Raw genomic sequence first — 14,142 nt, 5'->3', positions numbered from 1 at the left:
AATCTGCAGCAAATGTGCATGCAATTTGCACCAAATGTGCAGCAAATCTGCACCAAATGTGCAGCCAAACAGATCTGCAAATATGCAACATTTAACCTAAGAATTGTGCACCCAAATACCAAATATGCATCATTTAACATACCAAAATAGATCTGCAAAGTGCAGTCTTTAACATTACATAAACAGTTTCATGATCTAACATACCAAACATACATAAACAGTTTCATGAACATAATGTACCAAAACATAAGCACCATACAACCATTAAAACTAAAAGTTAAGCAGTTTGACATGATCTAATGTACTAAAACAGTTTGTTGCAAACTGTAAACATCACAGTTTGAAACAAACTGCAAAAATGTCAACTGTAGTCAACTGTAGTCCATCTAAGCCTGTGCCCCTTCCTGACCTTGTCCCCCTGGCTGTGCTTGTGCCCCTTTCCTTTTACAAGTTCTTTTGTTATGCCCAACACCCTTGCAGATTTTACATGTCACTGAGCCTCCCTTCCTTGGCAACTTACCAGTTGCAGGGATGATGTTGCTGACATTGACCACAGATTCTGCAACTTTAGCCTTCTTTTTTTCCTTTGAAGCTGCAACTTTAGCCTCTGCAATCCCCTGGAACCCTAAAATGGTAAACCACAACATCCTTTTCTGAATAACCAAATGCTAACAAGATATCATTCAGCACTATGATTGAAAACATATCAGCACTCACATTATCAACGTAGTCTACCTTACCCCCGACGTATTGAAAATCATCCTCATCAGTGAAATCACCACCATGGTTCACTTTCAGGGTGAATAAATCAGGATGATTTGCTGTAGAATAAGAAAATAGCTTTCAATCAGAAACATGGGTTTTCAAATCCAGTTAATCAACTACAAATACGTACCGTATTTTACTTCTGGGTCAAAATGGACGCCTTCTTTTCGAACACAGCAGCTAAAATCATCCCCATCGTCGTCCATCAGAATCGCCTTGGCAAGAATGAAGATCGTCGGTTGAAGATGATGATGAATCGCCTGAGATGAGATGAGACTAGGGTTTGAAGATGATGATGATCTAATGCGATTAATAAGGGGTACTTATATTATGTGTTTTTTTAATAAATAAATTCATTTAATGAACATTAAATGACCAAACTACCCCTGCAGATAAAGACAAAAAAAAGGGAGTTCAAACAGTCAAAAATGAGGGATTTTGAGTTTTGGACTAAAATGGCAACAAAATGCAAACCACAGGGACCCAGATGTAATAAGTTTGAGATTTGGACTAAAATAACAAAACTGGCCAAACTACAGGGACCAAAATGACAGTTTACTCTAAAAGTAAAGAAATGTTTTGGGTTAAAAGAAAAAAAATCAATTTTTTTTTAAATCTCGCAAAGCACAAGGCACAACACCTATGTGCCTAAAAATGTTATAAATTATACTGATGGGTAATGGGTAATATGTTACAATTCAACTACAAGGTTGCTTATACCAATAGTTCAACTACAAAATCATTAGTGTTGCAACATCATGGGGGAAAACTCGGAACTACAACATATACAAAACAAACAATTGATTAGCTGTACAAGGTTTGGATAAAGGCGTTTTTTTTCCAAAGTCACAAGAGTTCAAGTCCAATGGGAAACAAAATGATATAAGATATTTATCAATAGAAATATTTTCATTATATAGTAATAAAATATATAAAACGTATTTTCATGTTATATGTATTTTTTTAAATATTTATTCATTATTTTTATTTTTGTTTTATTACTACTCGTGTACTAACCTAATATATGAATAAAATAAAATTAATAACATACAAATCAGTTATCACTGTAAATTAGCTTTTTAAAATATCTATTTAACCTTTTTGCCTTTTATCCATTAAATAAATAGTCATGATAACAAGAATACAAATTACACGGTTTTCAGTCTTTTGTTTGCTTTTGTATTGTGAGTGGTTGACTGAAATTTTGATGGCAACCTTTCGAACTAGAAAACATGTGTTCTCCGTCAACGTATATAATCTTCTACAAAAACACATGTGTTCATCAAAGTGGGTTTTTAACTTCTTTTTTTATCTAGTTTAATCAACTAAAAAATATTCCAGGGTGAATCTATTAATTCTATCACCACAAAAATATTTGTTTGTGTTATATAGTGGTGTATAATCGTTTTTGTGTTATATACTAGTATTAAGCCCCTGTGTTGCAGCAGTTGTCATAAAACTATGTTAAGTAGTAGTAATACTATACCAATGTCAGCGACCACCAACACCGGAAGGCTCGTAAAAACAAAATAAATAAAAACGGGAAAAAAATAACACCAAGCGAAAAGCAGACGTAAAATCTTTGAATCACACACGCTCGTTGCTGATAAATTAAACCGACACGTAAAACATAGAAAAAATAACTAAGTCCATCCAGGACCCGCATGTTGGACGAACTTGTCACATGCAGAAAAATAGACGTGACGCGACGGGCCAGTTAAATGGAAAAAATTATACGAAAAAATCTTGAAGCCCACACGCATGTTGCGGTGCGTTAATTTACAAAATTTAGAACGAAACGGAAAACTTGGGAAAGATGAAAAGTACGGTGGATCAAAACTGAAAATAAAAAGGAGTTGGGATTAAATTGCAAAAGATGAAAAACTTTAGGTTTAAAAGTAAAAAAACAAAGGGTCTAAATTGTAAAATTGAAGTTATTTATTAATTTTAGATTAAGTGATATCTATATATTGATTATTAATTAATATTAATATTAAAAGAAATTTATTATACAAATATAAATAAAATTTATGAGGTTGAATAAGAGAATGGCATGTGACATTATTTGAAGTCTTTTATTATAAGTTAAATGTATCTGATAAATGAGAAACACCGATTCATTTAAACATTTATGAAAATCACCGGTAATTTATCACCGAAAGAAATGTGTTAAGTGATTACTTTTATCTAGGGGTGTTCAAAAGTATCCGTATCCGAAAATCCGATCCGAAGTATCCGATATCCGAATCCGAAATATCCGAAAAATCGGATATCCGAAATTTCGGATATCCAAAATTCGGATATCCGAATTTTTCGGATTCGGATTCGGATAGTGATTTTCAAAATTTTCGGATATTTCGGATATCCGAAATATCCGAAAATTTAATTTTCATTTTTTTCGGATATCCGAATATCCGAAAATATCCGAAGTATCCGAAAATATCCGAAATATCCGAAAGATATCCGAAAATATCCGAAAAATATCCGAAATATCCGAAAAATATCCGAAATATCCGAAAAATATCCGAAAACTTATATTCGGATATCCGAAACTATCCAAAATATCCGTTTCCAAATATGAAAAAAATAATAAAAAAATAAAAATTAAATAAAAAGTTGGATTTTCGGATATCCGATTCACTATCCGAATCCGTATCCGAAATTTCGGATATCCGAATTTCGGATATCCGAAATTTCGGATACGGATTCGGATAGTGAAATCTGGTATCCGAAAATTTCGGATATCCGAAATTCGGATATCCGAATTTTCGGATATCCGGTTTTGAACACCCCTACTTTTATCTATAATAAATTAATAATGTCATAAGTTTATGGATCTAAGTCTCGTTAGCTTGGTACCCAAGGGTAACCAAAGTGCAGATCAAAAATAGTATATGGTCATCATAAAGCTTATGTTCCACCACCGGTAGATCACTACTTTTGCTTTATTTTCTTTTCGGGACATAGATTGGATCTAAATTTGCCTTTCATGTATATTTTACATTTTTCTTAAATAATTGTATGGAAAAGAAATAAAGTTGATCATGGTTTTCGTATCTTTCTTTGTCAAAAATCTTGGTTCGAGTCATTGGTGGAGCTTTACTGAGGTCAGGAGGTGCCCAGTCCCCACCGATTTTTCGTTCATAGTGTTAAATTTACCGAAAATTTCCAAATTTTTTTTTCTTGTAGCGTAAAAGATTGGATTTTTAAGAGTCCAGCCCCTAGCGATTTGAATTTTGAGAGTCCAGCCCCTACCGAGTTTTCGTTCGAACTACACCACTGGTTCCAGGCCCTATACTTTTTTACCTACGACCTTTTGTGGTTTCCAATTTTCCATTCTTTATTATTTCAGTCTATTAGATAGTGTTTTTTTACACAATCGAATAAATTTTATATAATATAATAAAAAAGTCCGGAAAACTTGTTAAGTTACATCAAAATAGAAGGTAGACGAGCAACAAGCTGCGCCGCCAATCCTTTCTGAAGAAACAAGTTTGGTTATAAGTGGTAGTGAAATGAAGCATTCCACAAGAAATGTAACTACTTCCAAATATTATAATTTATTCCTTGGTAACGGATGTTTTTTTCATTCATTTAAGGAATGGAAATTAATTTTTTATTATTATTAATATAAATTAGTATTTTTATTATTAATTTTTTACCATTATTATTATTACTTAGACAATTATATTCTTGTCATTTTCAATAAATTGTGTTTCGTTACTTTGTTTTTTTTTTGTCTATCAAACTGTACAAAATAAAGATTCATTTTATTTACATATGAGTAACTAAACATCACAATGGATTTCATTCCGTTTTCCATTCCATTATTTTGTTTATTTCATTTTCTCATCCATTTCATTATCTCATACCAAACAGAGACTCTTAGAGTAACACTAGCACATTCTGATATTACGTGGGATGGTATAATAGTCTTTTGACTTATGTAACAAGTACACAAATTCCAAGTATATGAACTACTTATGTAACTTACTACAACATAATTCATCAAATTAAATTAAAATATAATAATAAAGAAACACCCTTTGATGTCGCCTCCCTCCTTCCCTAAAATTGACGTTCGTTACCCATCTTAGTAGGAAATTGCATCCAAGACTTTAAATTTGCCAATAAGGTCCAACCCAATCCAGTTAACTTAAGTGGGTCGTTTTTATTCTCTAAAATATGAAACAAAACCATCCAAACTATACTCAAAGGGTATGAACTCTAACCAAATTATAGCAAGTTAGATCGGTTTTGCAATTTCCTTTCTTCATCCAAGCCACTCGCTTCGACATTGATATATTCATCCAAGATACCCGGGATAGACCGCTTTGCTTGCTTCATAACGGGGGTATGAACGGGGAGGAAGAATGAATGGCGTGGGCCAGGTTACATTTGAACGTGGTTGAGTGTGGGTCTTGTGAATGAATTCGATTTCGGCCCAAACAGATCCAAATTTTTTTGGATGGTTCTATACTGCCTAAAATCAGTCTAATGGTCAAGTTGAATAATTCGATTTTGGCCCAAACAGATCCAAAAAAAATAAAACCCAAACGAAACGGCCTGATTTTAGTATGCTTGTGGCCCAGTTTGAGTATAGGTCCATCACGCTAATCACCGGCTAGTTTTTCAGATAAATTTTGAGGATTTTTTTTTTTTTTTTAATTCCAGAAGTTATTTTTTTCTGTATTAAAATTATCGAGTGTAGAATTTCATTCAAATACGATTTTTCTAGAAATAATTTCTATAAAAATAAAGTGAGTGAGTGTTTAGTTTTACAAGACAATTTTAATCAATAATTATTTTGACTCATCGCGTGGCGGCATCGAAACTTAAAGTAACTCGAATTTTTACCGTCATATATTTGACCCAAATTGTTCCGTAACAAAATTTACACCAAAACGTAAAAACAACTGAAAATACACATAAACATAAACATGAAAACGTATTATATTTGATCTGAGTCACTACGGATAAAATTTACATCGAAATGTAAACCAACTTGAATTTATACAAAAACGTACTTAAAAATAAGCACGTAAGTAGATAGTGTTTTTTTAAGCTAAAGAATGGTCCCGCACGTTGCAACAACTTTGAAACGTAAACTAGCTCGAATTTATACCGCCTAGTAAAAACATATTATTTGACCCGACTCGTTTTCAAACAAAATACATGTCAAAACATAGATCAACCGAAAACGTACTTAAAAATAAGAACGGAAACGTATTAATGTATTATAATTGATCAACGTACATAAAATAAGCACGTAAAACTCGAGGGAGTCGAAATGGCATTTCAAAGTTTTTAGAAAGCTAACGGGATGTAAGTGACAGTGCTGAAAGTTGAGGGGTCGAGGTAAACAAAAATACACAAAAAGGGCTTTTTTTGTAAATTGTAGTAATCGTGCATACCGTTGTCGCCGAAACGACAAGGCTGTAAAATAGTTTACTTAACAATACCACAAGAATACGGGAGATGCGTTAATCCTATAGTGCTATAATTGTTAAGGTAGGCTTGCAAAGTTAATGAGCATATAGAACACAAGTATAACATAGCATGCGATAACAAGAACAATACAAGTATCATGTTATTAACGGATAGAGTATGTGCGTAAACAAGTTTAATCGTGATATGTGATTTGTATAAAGTGTACATGTTGCACCCAAAGTGTAAAAAAGGAAAATGGGATCGAGTATACTCACAGTTTGCGTAGTAATCCCGCGTACGTGAGTTAAAGTGTGTTGAGAACTGAGAAAACCGAAGTCAACCTACATTGGGGAAACGAAGGTGTATGAGTATATGGAATTTGTAGGAAGGTTGGATTCGGAATTGATATGAAAAGTATATATGTAACGAAAATATATCTTGTCTAAGTACCCGTTTGGACACTAAGTTTTATGTGTTTTCATGGGCCCTAACTTGCCTCATGAGAATCTCAAATGAGAAGTTTAGAACGAAGATAACATAACCCAAGTTCATGACATCTAACCATAATTCGGTTAGTATCAAGAATTCGGTTAAGTATATCTTTTATATTATATAATATAGTCCATCATGTATAATCATATAGATCATGTAAGTCAAGCATGGAGATAAGATTAACCTCATTGTATGTTTCACCAAAGCACAAAGTCATCAACTTAGTTGATGACCCGGTTGGTCATGAATAAAAATAAAATATAACTAACTAGTTCGTCAAGTAGCCAAGTAAGATCAACCCCGTTGTTCCATACCCATCATGGCAAATGTTGGAGGTGCAGCGGGGTTATGTTACTTTGATTCTTGGAAGCTACTTGGTGTATGAAAAGTGTGAACAAGTGAGGTTTTGTGGAACTTATTTGGATACCCAAAGCTTCCATGGTTCACACACAACTCATGCACAAGACTTTCAATATAGAAGGTTGAAGCTTGGATGGTTTTCAATTACTTACAACATTTGGACAGAAATTTAAAGTAAGTTTAAGCTTGTTTATTGGTGGAAATCAACCACAACACAAACCGACAACTATGAACCTAGTTGGGAGTTTGGTGGGTACAATATTACACCAAGTTTTTAGTAAAATAACCAAGAAATAGGAAATGTAAATGCAAACCAGAAAGTTTATAACTTCTTGGACCTCCATGTGGTGAGTTTCCACCTTAGTTTGCCATGGTAAACTTGTGGAAACCTTCCTATAGGTTATCCAAGAAGTTTAGAACATAAAAGAAAGAAGAAAAGAGAAGGATTAGTGAGTAAAACTCACTATGAACACTTAAGAGTTCACTGTTTTGCTTGAGAGTCTTGAGAGAAAGAGAGAGCTTTGAGAGTGTTTGGGGTGAGTGGAAAGGATTTAGAGTGAAGGGAGGCTTGTATTTATAAGCTAAAATCAGGGTTTAAGCATTTAATAAGGTCGGTGGTTGATAGGAGTTGAGTTAATAGTGAAACAACACTTAAAACAACTTACTGAGAAGTTGCACGCCACTGCAGCATGTTCACGCGAAGGTGAGGCTCCTCGCAGGAAGGAGACTCCTTCGTGTGAGTGGAAGGTGGTTCGTGCGGCATAGGGAGACACGAAGGCTTTGGCCTTCATGTGGATGTGGTTCGCAAAAGAAAGAGAGGCCACGAAGGCCCATGTGGTTCGTGGGTGTGGGACGTGAAAAAGAAGGAAAGGGGCGAAGGCCCAAGTTGGCACGGATGCCCATTAGCTTGGGTTCTTTTGCTTCGCGCGGATAAGCAAAAAGAAAAGGGCAAGGCCCATTTTGGTTGGCTTGTGGTTCGCATGAGGGGTCGGGCCTCCTTCGTGTGGGCTTTGGCCCAAAGTGTGGCTTTGGGTTAAGTTGGGTTGTATTAGTTTACGTATTATAACCCGTTAGGTACGTAGGAATAACCATGTATTTAACAAGTATTGAGCACACATATAAATATAAGTATTTTGAGTATCAATGCACGTATAATTATGCATGTAAGTTGTAACGTGTAACACAAGTATATGTATAAAATGGAATTTCATTACGGTCAAAGCCTCAGATTACAAATTGGGAATAAGATGCGAATGCGGTATCGTTACAAGTTTCCAAAAAAAATAGAAAATACAAATACATTTTCTAAATAAGGAAAGTATCAAAAATGCGAAGCGTTACAAACGAGTCTCGTTAAAGAGTGATTTTGTTAATGTGTTGGCGATGGTGCAAATCGTTAAGAGAGAGAGAGAGAGAGAGAGAGAGAGAGAGAGAGAGAGAGAGAGAGAGAGAGAGAGAGAGAGACGTTGTGGGGTGGGTTGGGTGGGAACTTGGGTTGGATTTTTAATTAAAAAAAAAAAGATAAACTCACTTGTGAAGTTGCAGGTTTTAAATTATAGAAGAGAAATTATAGGTTTTCAAATTAATAAAGAAGATGATGTTTGAAGTTAAAAAAAAAAAGCTCTTTCTGTACTTTGGTTATATTTAAAAAAAAGTTTTAAACTTTAAACATTTATTTCAAGGTTCAAATATGCTATTTCAATCCCTGATGTTTTGATTGTTAGATATCTAATTTGGATCTTTTATAAAACCTAAATTTTGTAATATTTTAGTTTTTATTTTTTTAAATGTATTTTTATTAATATTTTATTAAATACAAAATAATAATTGAATAATGGTTGTTAAATGGTTGCGACTTAGTTAACCTACAACGCCCAGTTAACAAAAAACCTAGTTAATAGAACGGAGTTGAGTTGGCACTGACGTGACTGCACCTTTTCTTAGTTAATGGAAAATTCAGTTAACGGACAACACATATTCTCATAAGAATAAGAAATGATTTTCTCTATTTTTAAGTCATATTTAAGAAAAAGTAAAGTACACGAATGGTCCTTGCAGTTTACCAAAATTTAGGATTTGGTCCCTAGCTTTTCAAAAGTATACGGATGATCCGTGTGGTTTGCATTTTGTAACACATTTAATCCTCATCTAACAAATCTAAAGGTTTTAATAAGTCCAAGTTAGGGATTAAATGCATTACAAAATGCAAACCGTAGGGACCATCTATGTACTTAAAAAGACTAAGGACTAAATGCGTTACAAATTACAAACTACATAATCCATCCATCCATCGGGAGTTTACATCCCAATGGTTTAGTTAAATTCTGCACAGTACACGGTTTTAGTGTATTTCACTATTTGCTATTATTTTTTTGGACAACAGAAAATAGAAAAATAAGAACAAGTTTCTTTTGAAACGGCGATTTTCTTGTGTTTTGGCTATCGTACTTCCTAAATTGGAGGCTCTTGTTGCTCTACTCCGGCCAGACTATGTTATCATAATCAGGCCCACACTGGCTTCAGAGCTTGGCTTGGACATCCCCGAAAAACCATATCGTCAACTATCACTTGACAGTCGTTGTGCCACCACAAGAGCAGAACTCTCTGGCGCAACACACGATGGGACAAAAAACTCGGGTGAGCTCAGGATTCGAACTGAAAACCTCACACATGACCTAGCTGAAAACCTTCATTGCATCCACCGAAAATGAAACAAATTCTTCATTTCCTTCAATCAGTATTGAAGTAATCGCTAGTCGCTAGTCGAACGGTGAGGTGAAGACTAGCGATTAATCAAGACTAATCAGGAATTAATTAGAATTAATTTTGATTAACTAGGAATTAATCAGTAACGACGTCTAGTATGGATTTTTACAACCATGTATAAAAAAAAAAAAAAAAAAAAAAAAAAAAAAAAACTTGGCTTGACACCGTTTTCTTTATTTAAAAAAAAAAAAGAAGAAAAAAAAAACACCAAAACTTGGCTTGATGAAAAAGAAAAGCCCATAGTTAACCCTCACCAGACTCATCGTCCCAAACAAATCACCACACTCTAACCCTAAACAACCAATCTTCTTCTTCATCAATCATTCCACCATGTTCAGAAACCAATACGACACCGACGTCACCACATGGTCACCACAAGGCCGTTTATTCCAGGTAGAATACGCCATGGAAGCCGTTAAGCAAGGATCTGCAGCCATAGGCCTCCGATCCAACACTCACGCCGTTCTCGCCTGCGTCAACAAGGCCAACTCCGAGCTTTCCTCCCACCAGCGGAAGATCTTCAAGGTTGATGACCATATCGGTGTCGCTATCGCCGGTTTAACCGCCGACGGTCGTGTTTTGTCGCGGTATATGCGATCCGAGTGTATTAATTATGGCTATACTTATGAATCTCCGCTTCCTGTTGGCCGCTTAGTTGTTCAATTGGCTGATAAAGCTCAGGTTGTCCTTTCTTACCAATAGATTTATATGTATTCAACTGTTAGGGTTTTGTTTGGGGAGATTGTTAGATAGTTTATATTTGTTGTTCTAATTAGTTATTGGATTGGTTATGGGAACTAGGTTATGGTATGCTAGGAGGTTTTTTAGTTAATAATATATGAATAGTGTGTGTGAGGTGAAATATTGGACATTATGTTAGCTATGTGTATGAAACTAGAGTTTACTGAAATGCTTTGGGAGATTAATGATACATGCTAATGTGAGTGGTAAGTTTGAGGTTAATGCCTTGATGGTTTTAAGTTTGAAAACCGTTGGAGCGTAACTGTCTACGGAAAAACGCATTTGAGATGTACAGGATAGATGTTTTGTTGCGTTGGAAATGTTGTAAATGCGACATCTTGATTTAGTTGTTTTGTTAATTGTTGGTTTGGTCGATCGGTGGTCGTGTTATTCACTTATTCGTGAATTATTTGTTGATGGTTATTGTTTGGATGGTAACAAGAAGATGTATACAATGGTAAATTTACAGTATGTGTTAAAACTTTTATTGTGGTTAAGTTATTGTTCATTCAGCCCCTTTCCTTTTTACTTCTTTTCAGCAACTGTGTGTGAATAGTTATGTTTGGTACTTTATATGAACAAATGAACTACTCATTTAAGGTTATAGGTGCATGAAGTTGTGTCTATTCGCGTTTTTGTGTGTGGCATTTGTGCCGTTTTTAGCTGCTCAATATTCTATGCAGATTGTTCGTAAGGAGTCTCGGTAAATATGAGTACGCCCACCCTGAGTATTTGTTGCAGATTGTTTTTTGCAATTTTTATTGTACATTCTATTACATATTTTAATTATGTAAAATATAAATGGCCTGTGCTTTTTTTTCTCTAGTTTCTCACACATGGTTATATTAACATATTCTTTGTCTACGGAAGTTACTGTTAAGTAATGCTATGCTGAATCAAGATGACAATTGTTATGCATTTCCATAACTGTTGAATACAATATAAAAAAGTACTATAATCATGCTTGGAAATGTGAAATGACATATTCAGAGTAGTCAGTAGTGAAGGTGCAGTGATGAAGTTTGATGTTTAGACTTTAGACTTGTAGATAACTTGAGGGGATAGAAAGATAACAGAGTTCAGTGTGGAAACACGCATTCTTGTTATAAGTTAATCAATTCACTGTTCAATTACCGGGATTACCAAAATAGATGCATCTCTTGTTAACATAGAGTAATTTTATAATACTTTTAAGAGTAAATTACAAAAATCGTCCTTTATGTATGTCACTTATTGCAAAATGTGTCCTTTGTCTTCAATAATTACAGAAAACGTACTCGATGTTTGCAAACCCTTGCAAGTTATGTCCTTTAGCCCTAATTCAGTTAATTTTTTGTGGTTAAATCTGACCAAATGGACCCCACATGAGGGTATTTTGGTCATTTTACTCTCACGTGGGGTCCATTTGGTCAAATTTAACCACAACAATACCCTCATGTGGGGTCCATTTGTTCAGATTTAACCACAAAAATTAACTGAGTAAGGGCTAAAGGACATAACTTGCAAGGGTTTGCAAACATCAAATACGTTTTCTGTAATTATTGAAGACAAAGGACACATTTTGCAATAAGTGACATACATAAAGGACGATTTTTGTAATTTACTCTACTTTTAATACTAGATAGATTAGTGTTTTAATAACATACATATTTTTCTTCAAACACAAATAACTGCTAGTTAGCGGCATCAATACATTAGTGTTTTAATAACATACATATTTTTCTTGGGATGACAGGTGTGCACCCAGCGGTCATGGAAACGTCCATATGGTGTGGGTCTGTTAGTTGCTGGATTAGACGAATCCGGGGCCCATCTCTACTACAACTGCCCTAGTGGAAACTACTTCGAATATCAAGCCTTCGCCATCGGGTCCCGTTCACAAGCTGCTAAAACGTACTTGGAACGTAAGTTTGAGAATTTCCCACAATCTTCCCGAGACGAGCTCATCAAGGACGCGCTATTTGCCATCAGAGAGACCCTGCAAGGAGAAAAACTCACCAGCAGTGTGTGCACGGTTTCTGTGGTTGGAGTAGGAGAAGCGTTTAATATACTGGATCAAGCAACTGTACAAGCATTGATTAACGAGTTTGAGATTTCTGGGGAAGAAGCCCCTGCAGCTGCTGGTGGTGCAGAGGAAGCTGCTGGTGGTGCCGCTGCTGACCAGGGAGGAGCTGCTGCGGAGGAAGAGACCGCTCCGATGGATATCTGAGGGCTGCAGATGGTTCGTTGATCGTACTTATTGTTCTAGAATTTTAAATGGACATGATGTGTTGGAATTGCAAATTTTATTTTGAGCTTTTATTTCAATGATGGGAACCTTTTCAACTCTTAATTAAGCAAGTTACAGGAAGTGTGGTATCTACTAATTCTTGGTTTTCGTTATTAGTTTTAACGTTGTGTCATATATAGTCTTTGCAGTTATTATCGCCGATATATCAGTGATATATTGGCTATCAGTCCCTTGGTGAGATATCGGTACAAAGTATTGATCAGAGAATATTGGTACCGACATTATCGGCAGTATTGACCGATAAATCACCGATTTTCCCGATATTAGTACTTTTCTTCTTAGTTCTACCTTTCATCTTTCTTCTTATTGCTGTCATTAGTGTTTTAAGTCTTAATTGTTAAATGTTAGTGTTATAAGTTTTAATTTGTTACTACTTGCTACAATTGTGAATTGTTAGTGTTAAATTGCTATATATATAAATTCAGCATGAACTAAAATTACCGATATCCCACCGCGATTACTGATATCTCAAATATCGGTCCTTGACCGAATCCGATTTTTTACCGCATTAACTGCTTAGTATATAGTTTGTGATCAAATTTCCGACCGTGGGAGTGTGAGATCAACTGCCGTGTATTAGTTTGCTAGATGGCTTCTTGCAGCCTTGATGCAATATTATTAGTTTCCGATCAATTTTTTTAAAACTTGAAAGCTTGGAAAATGACAAGCTTTCATGTTCAAGGTAAGGTTATCAAAGGTTGCTTTTATTCATACCTTAAACTGGTCGATTCAGGTAGCGTATTGCGACAGCTATGGATTAAACCAGCCCTTCGGTATTCTGTTAAAACATGATGCGACGCACGTATATCCATTAGGTCCTGGCGCAAAGGATGGTTGCGTTAATTTAGTTACATTTGATTTTGGTGGTAATATACGTAAGTGGGAAACTCTTCAACTGAATAACGCACCATTGTAGCGGGGCATGTTATTTGCGCTATATATGACTTAAAACAACTGGAAGCATTGTGATGCTTGGCGCCTAGTTGTAATGAACACACCATTAAAAGTCACTAAAATTAAAACTAACAATAAAAAGTTTGGATGCACATTGTAATGAGGGTCGGGCCGGTTCTGAGAATTCAATAGCTCTGGACGAGCCGGAAAAACGGCCCTTAGGACCTAATGAGTTAAATTATATAAACTAATTTCTATTATGTTGTTTAAGGATCAATATTGCCAATAAGTTTTAACAAAAACAGTTTATTATTATATACAGAAAAAATTAAAGTTTTATGCAATGCATGGCTAGTGGCGTGGCCCACACGAGAAAACTTCAAATGTTCACATTTTATAGTCAT

General features: G+C 35.0%; 1 protein-coding gene across 1 annotated transcript; it reads left to right on the top strand.

Annotated features, from left to right (window-relative positions):
- Positions 1-10,020: 10,020 nt before the first annotated feature.
- On the top strand, positions 10,021-12,936 carry LOC110915911 (proteasome subunit alpha type-1-B). Its single transcript, XM_022160659.2, has 2 exons — positions 10,021-10,494; positions 12,290-12,936. The coding sequence occupies exons 1-2, from the start codon at positions 10,144-10,146 to the stop codon at positions 12,761-12,763; spliced, it is 825 nt and encodes a 274-aa protein (XP_022016351.1). The 5' UTR covers positions 10,021-10,143; the 3' UTR covers positions 12,764-12,936.
- Positions 12,937-14,142: the final 1,206 nt, after the last annotated feature.

This window comes from Helianthus annuus, chromosome 16, assembly GCF_002127325.2.
Source record: "Helianthus annuus cultivar XRQ/B chromosome 16, HanXRQr2.0-SUNRISE, whole genome shotgun sequence".
Classification (NCBI taxonomy): domain Eukaryota; kingdom Viridiplantae; phylum Streptophyta; class Magnoliopsida; order Asterales; family Asteraceae; genus Helianthus; species Helianthus annuus.
The sequence above is the reverse complement of the archived record's forward strand: the minus strand, read 5'-3'. Positions and strand labels throughout refer to the sequence as shown.

Coding starts and splice junctions, on each gene's coding strand:
- LOC110915911 (XM_022160659.2), top strand. CDS start 10,144: ATGTTCAGAAACCAATACGACACCGACGTCACCACATGGTCACCACAA. Junction 10,495..12,289: donor AATTGGCTGATAAAGCTCAG/GTTGTCCTTTCT, acceptor TTGGGATGACAG/GTGTGCACCCAGCGGTCATG.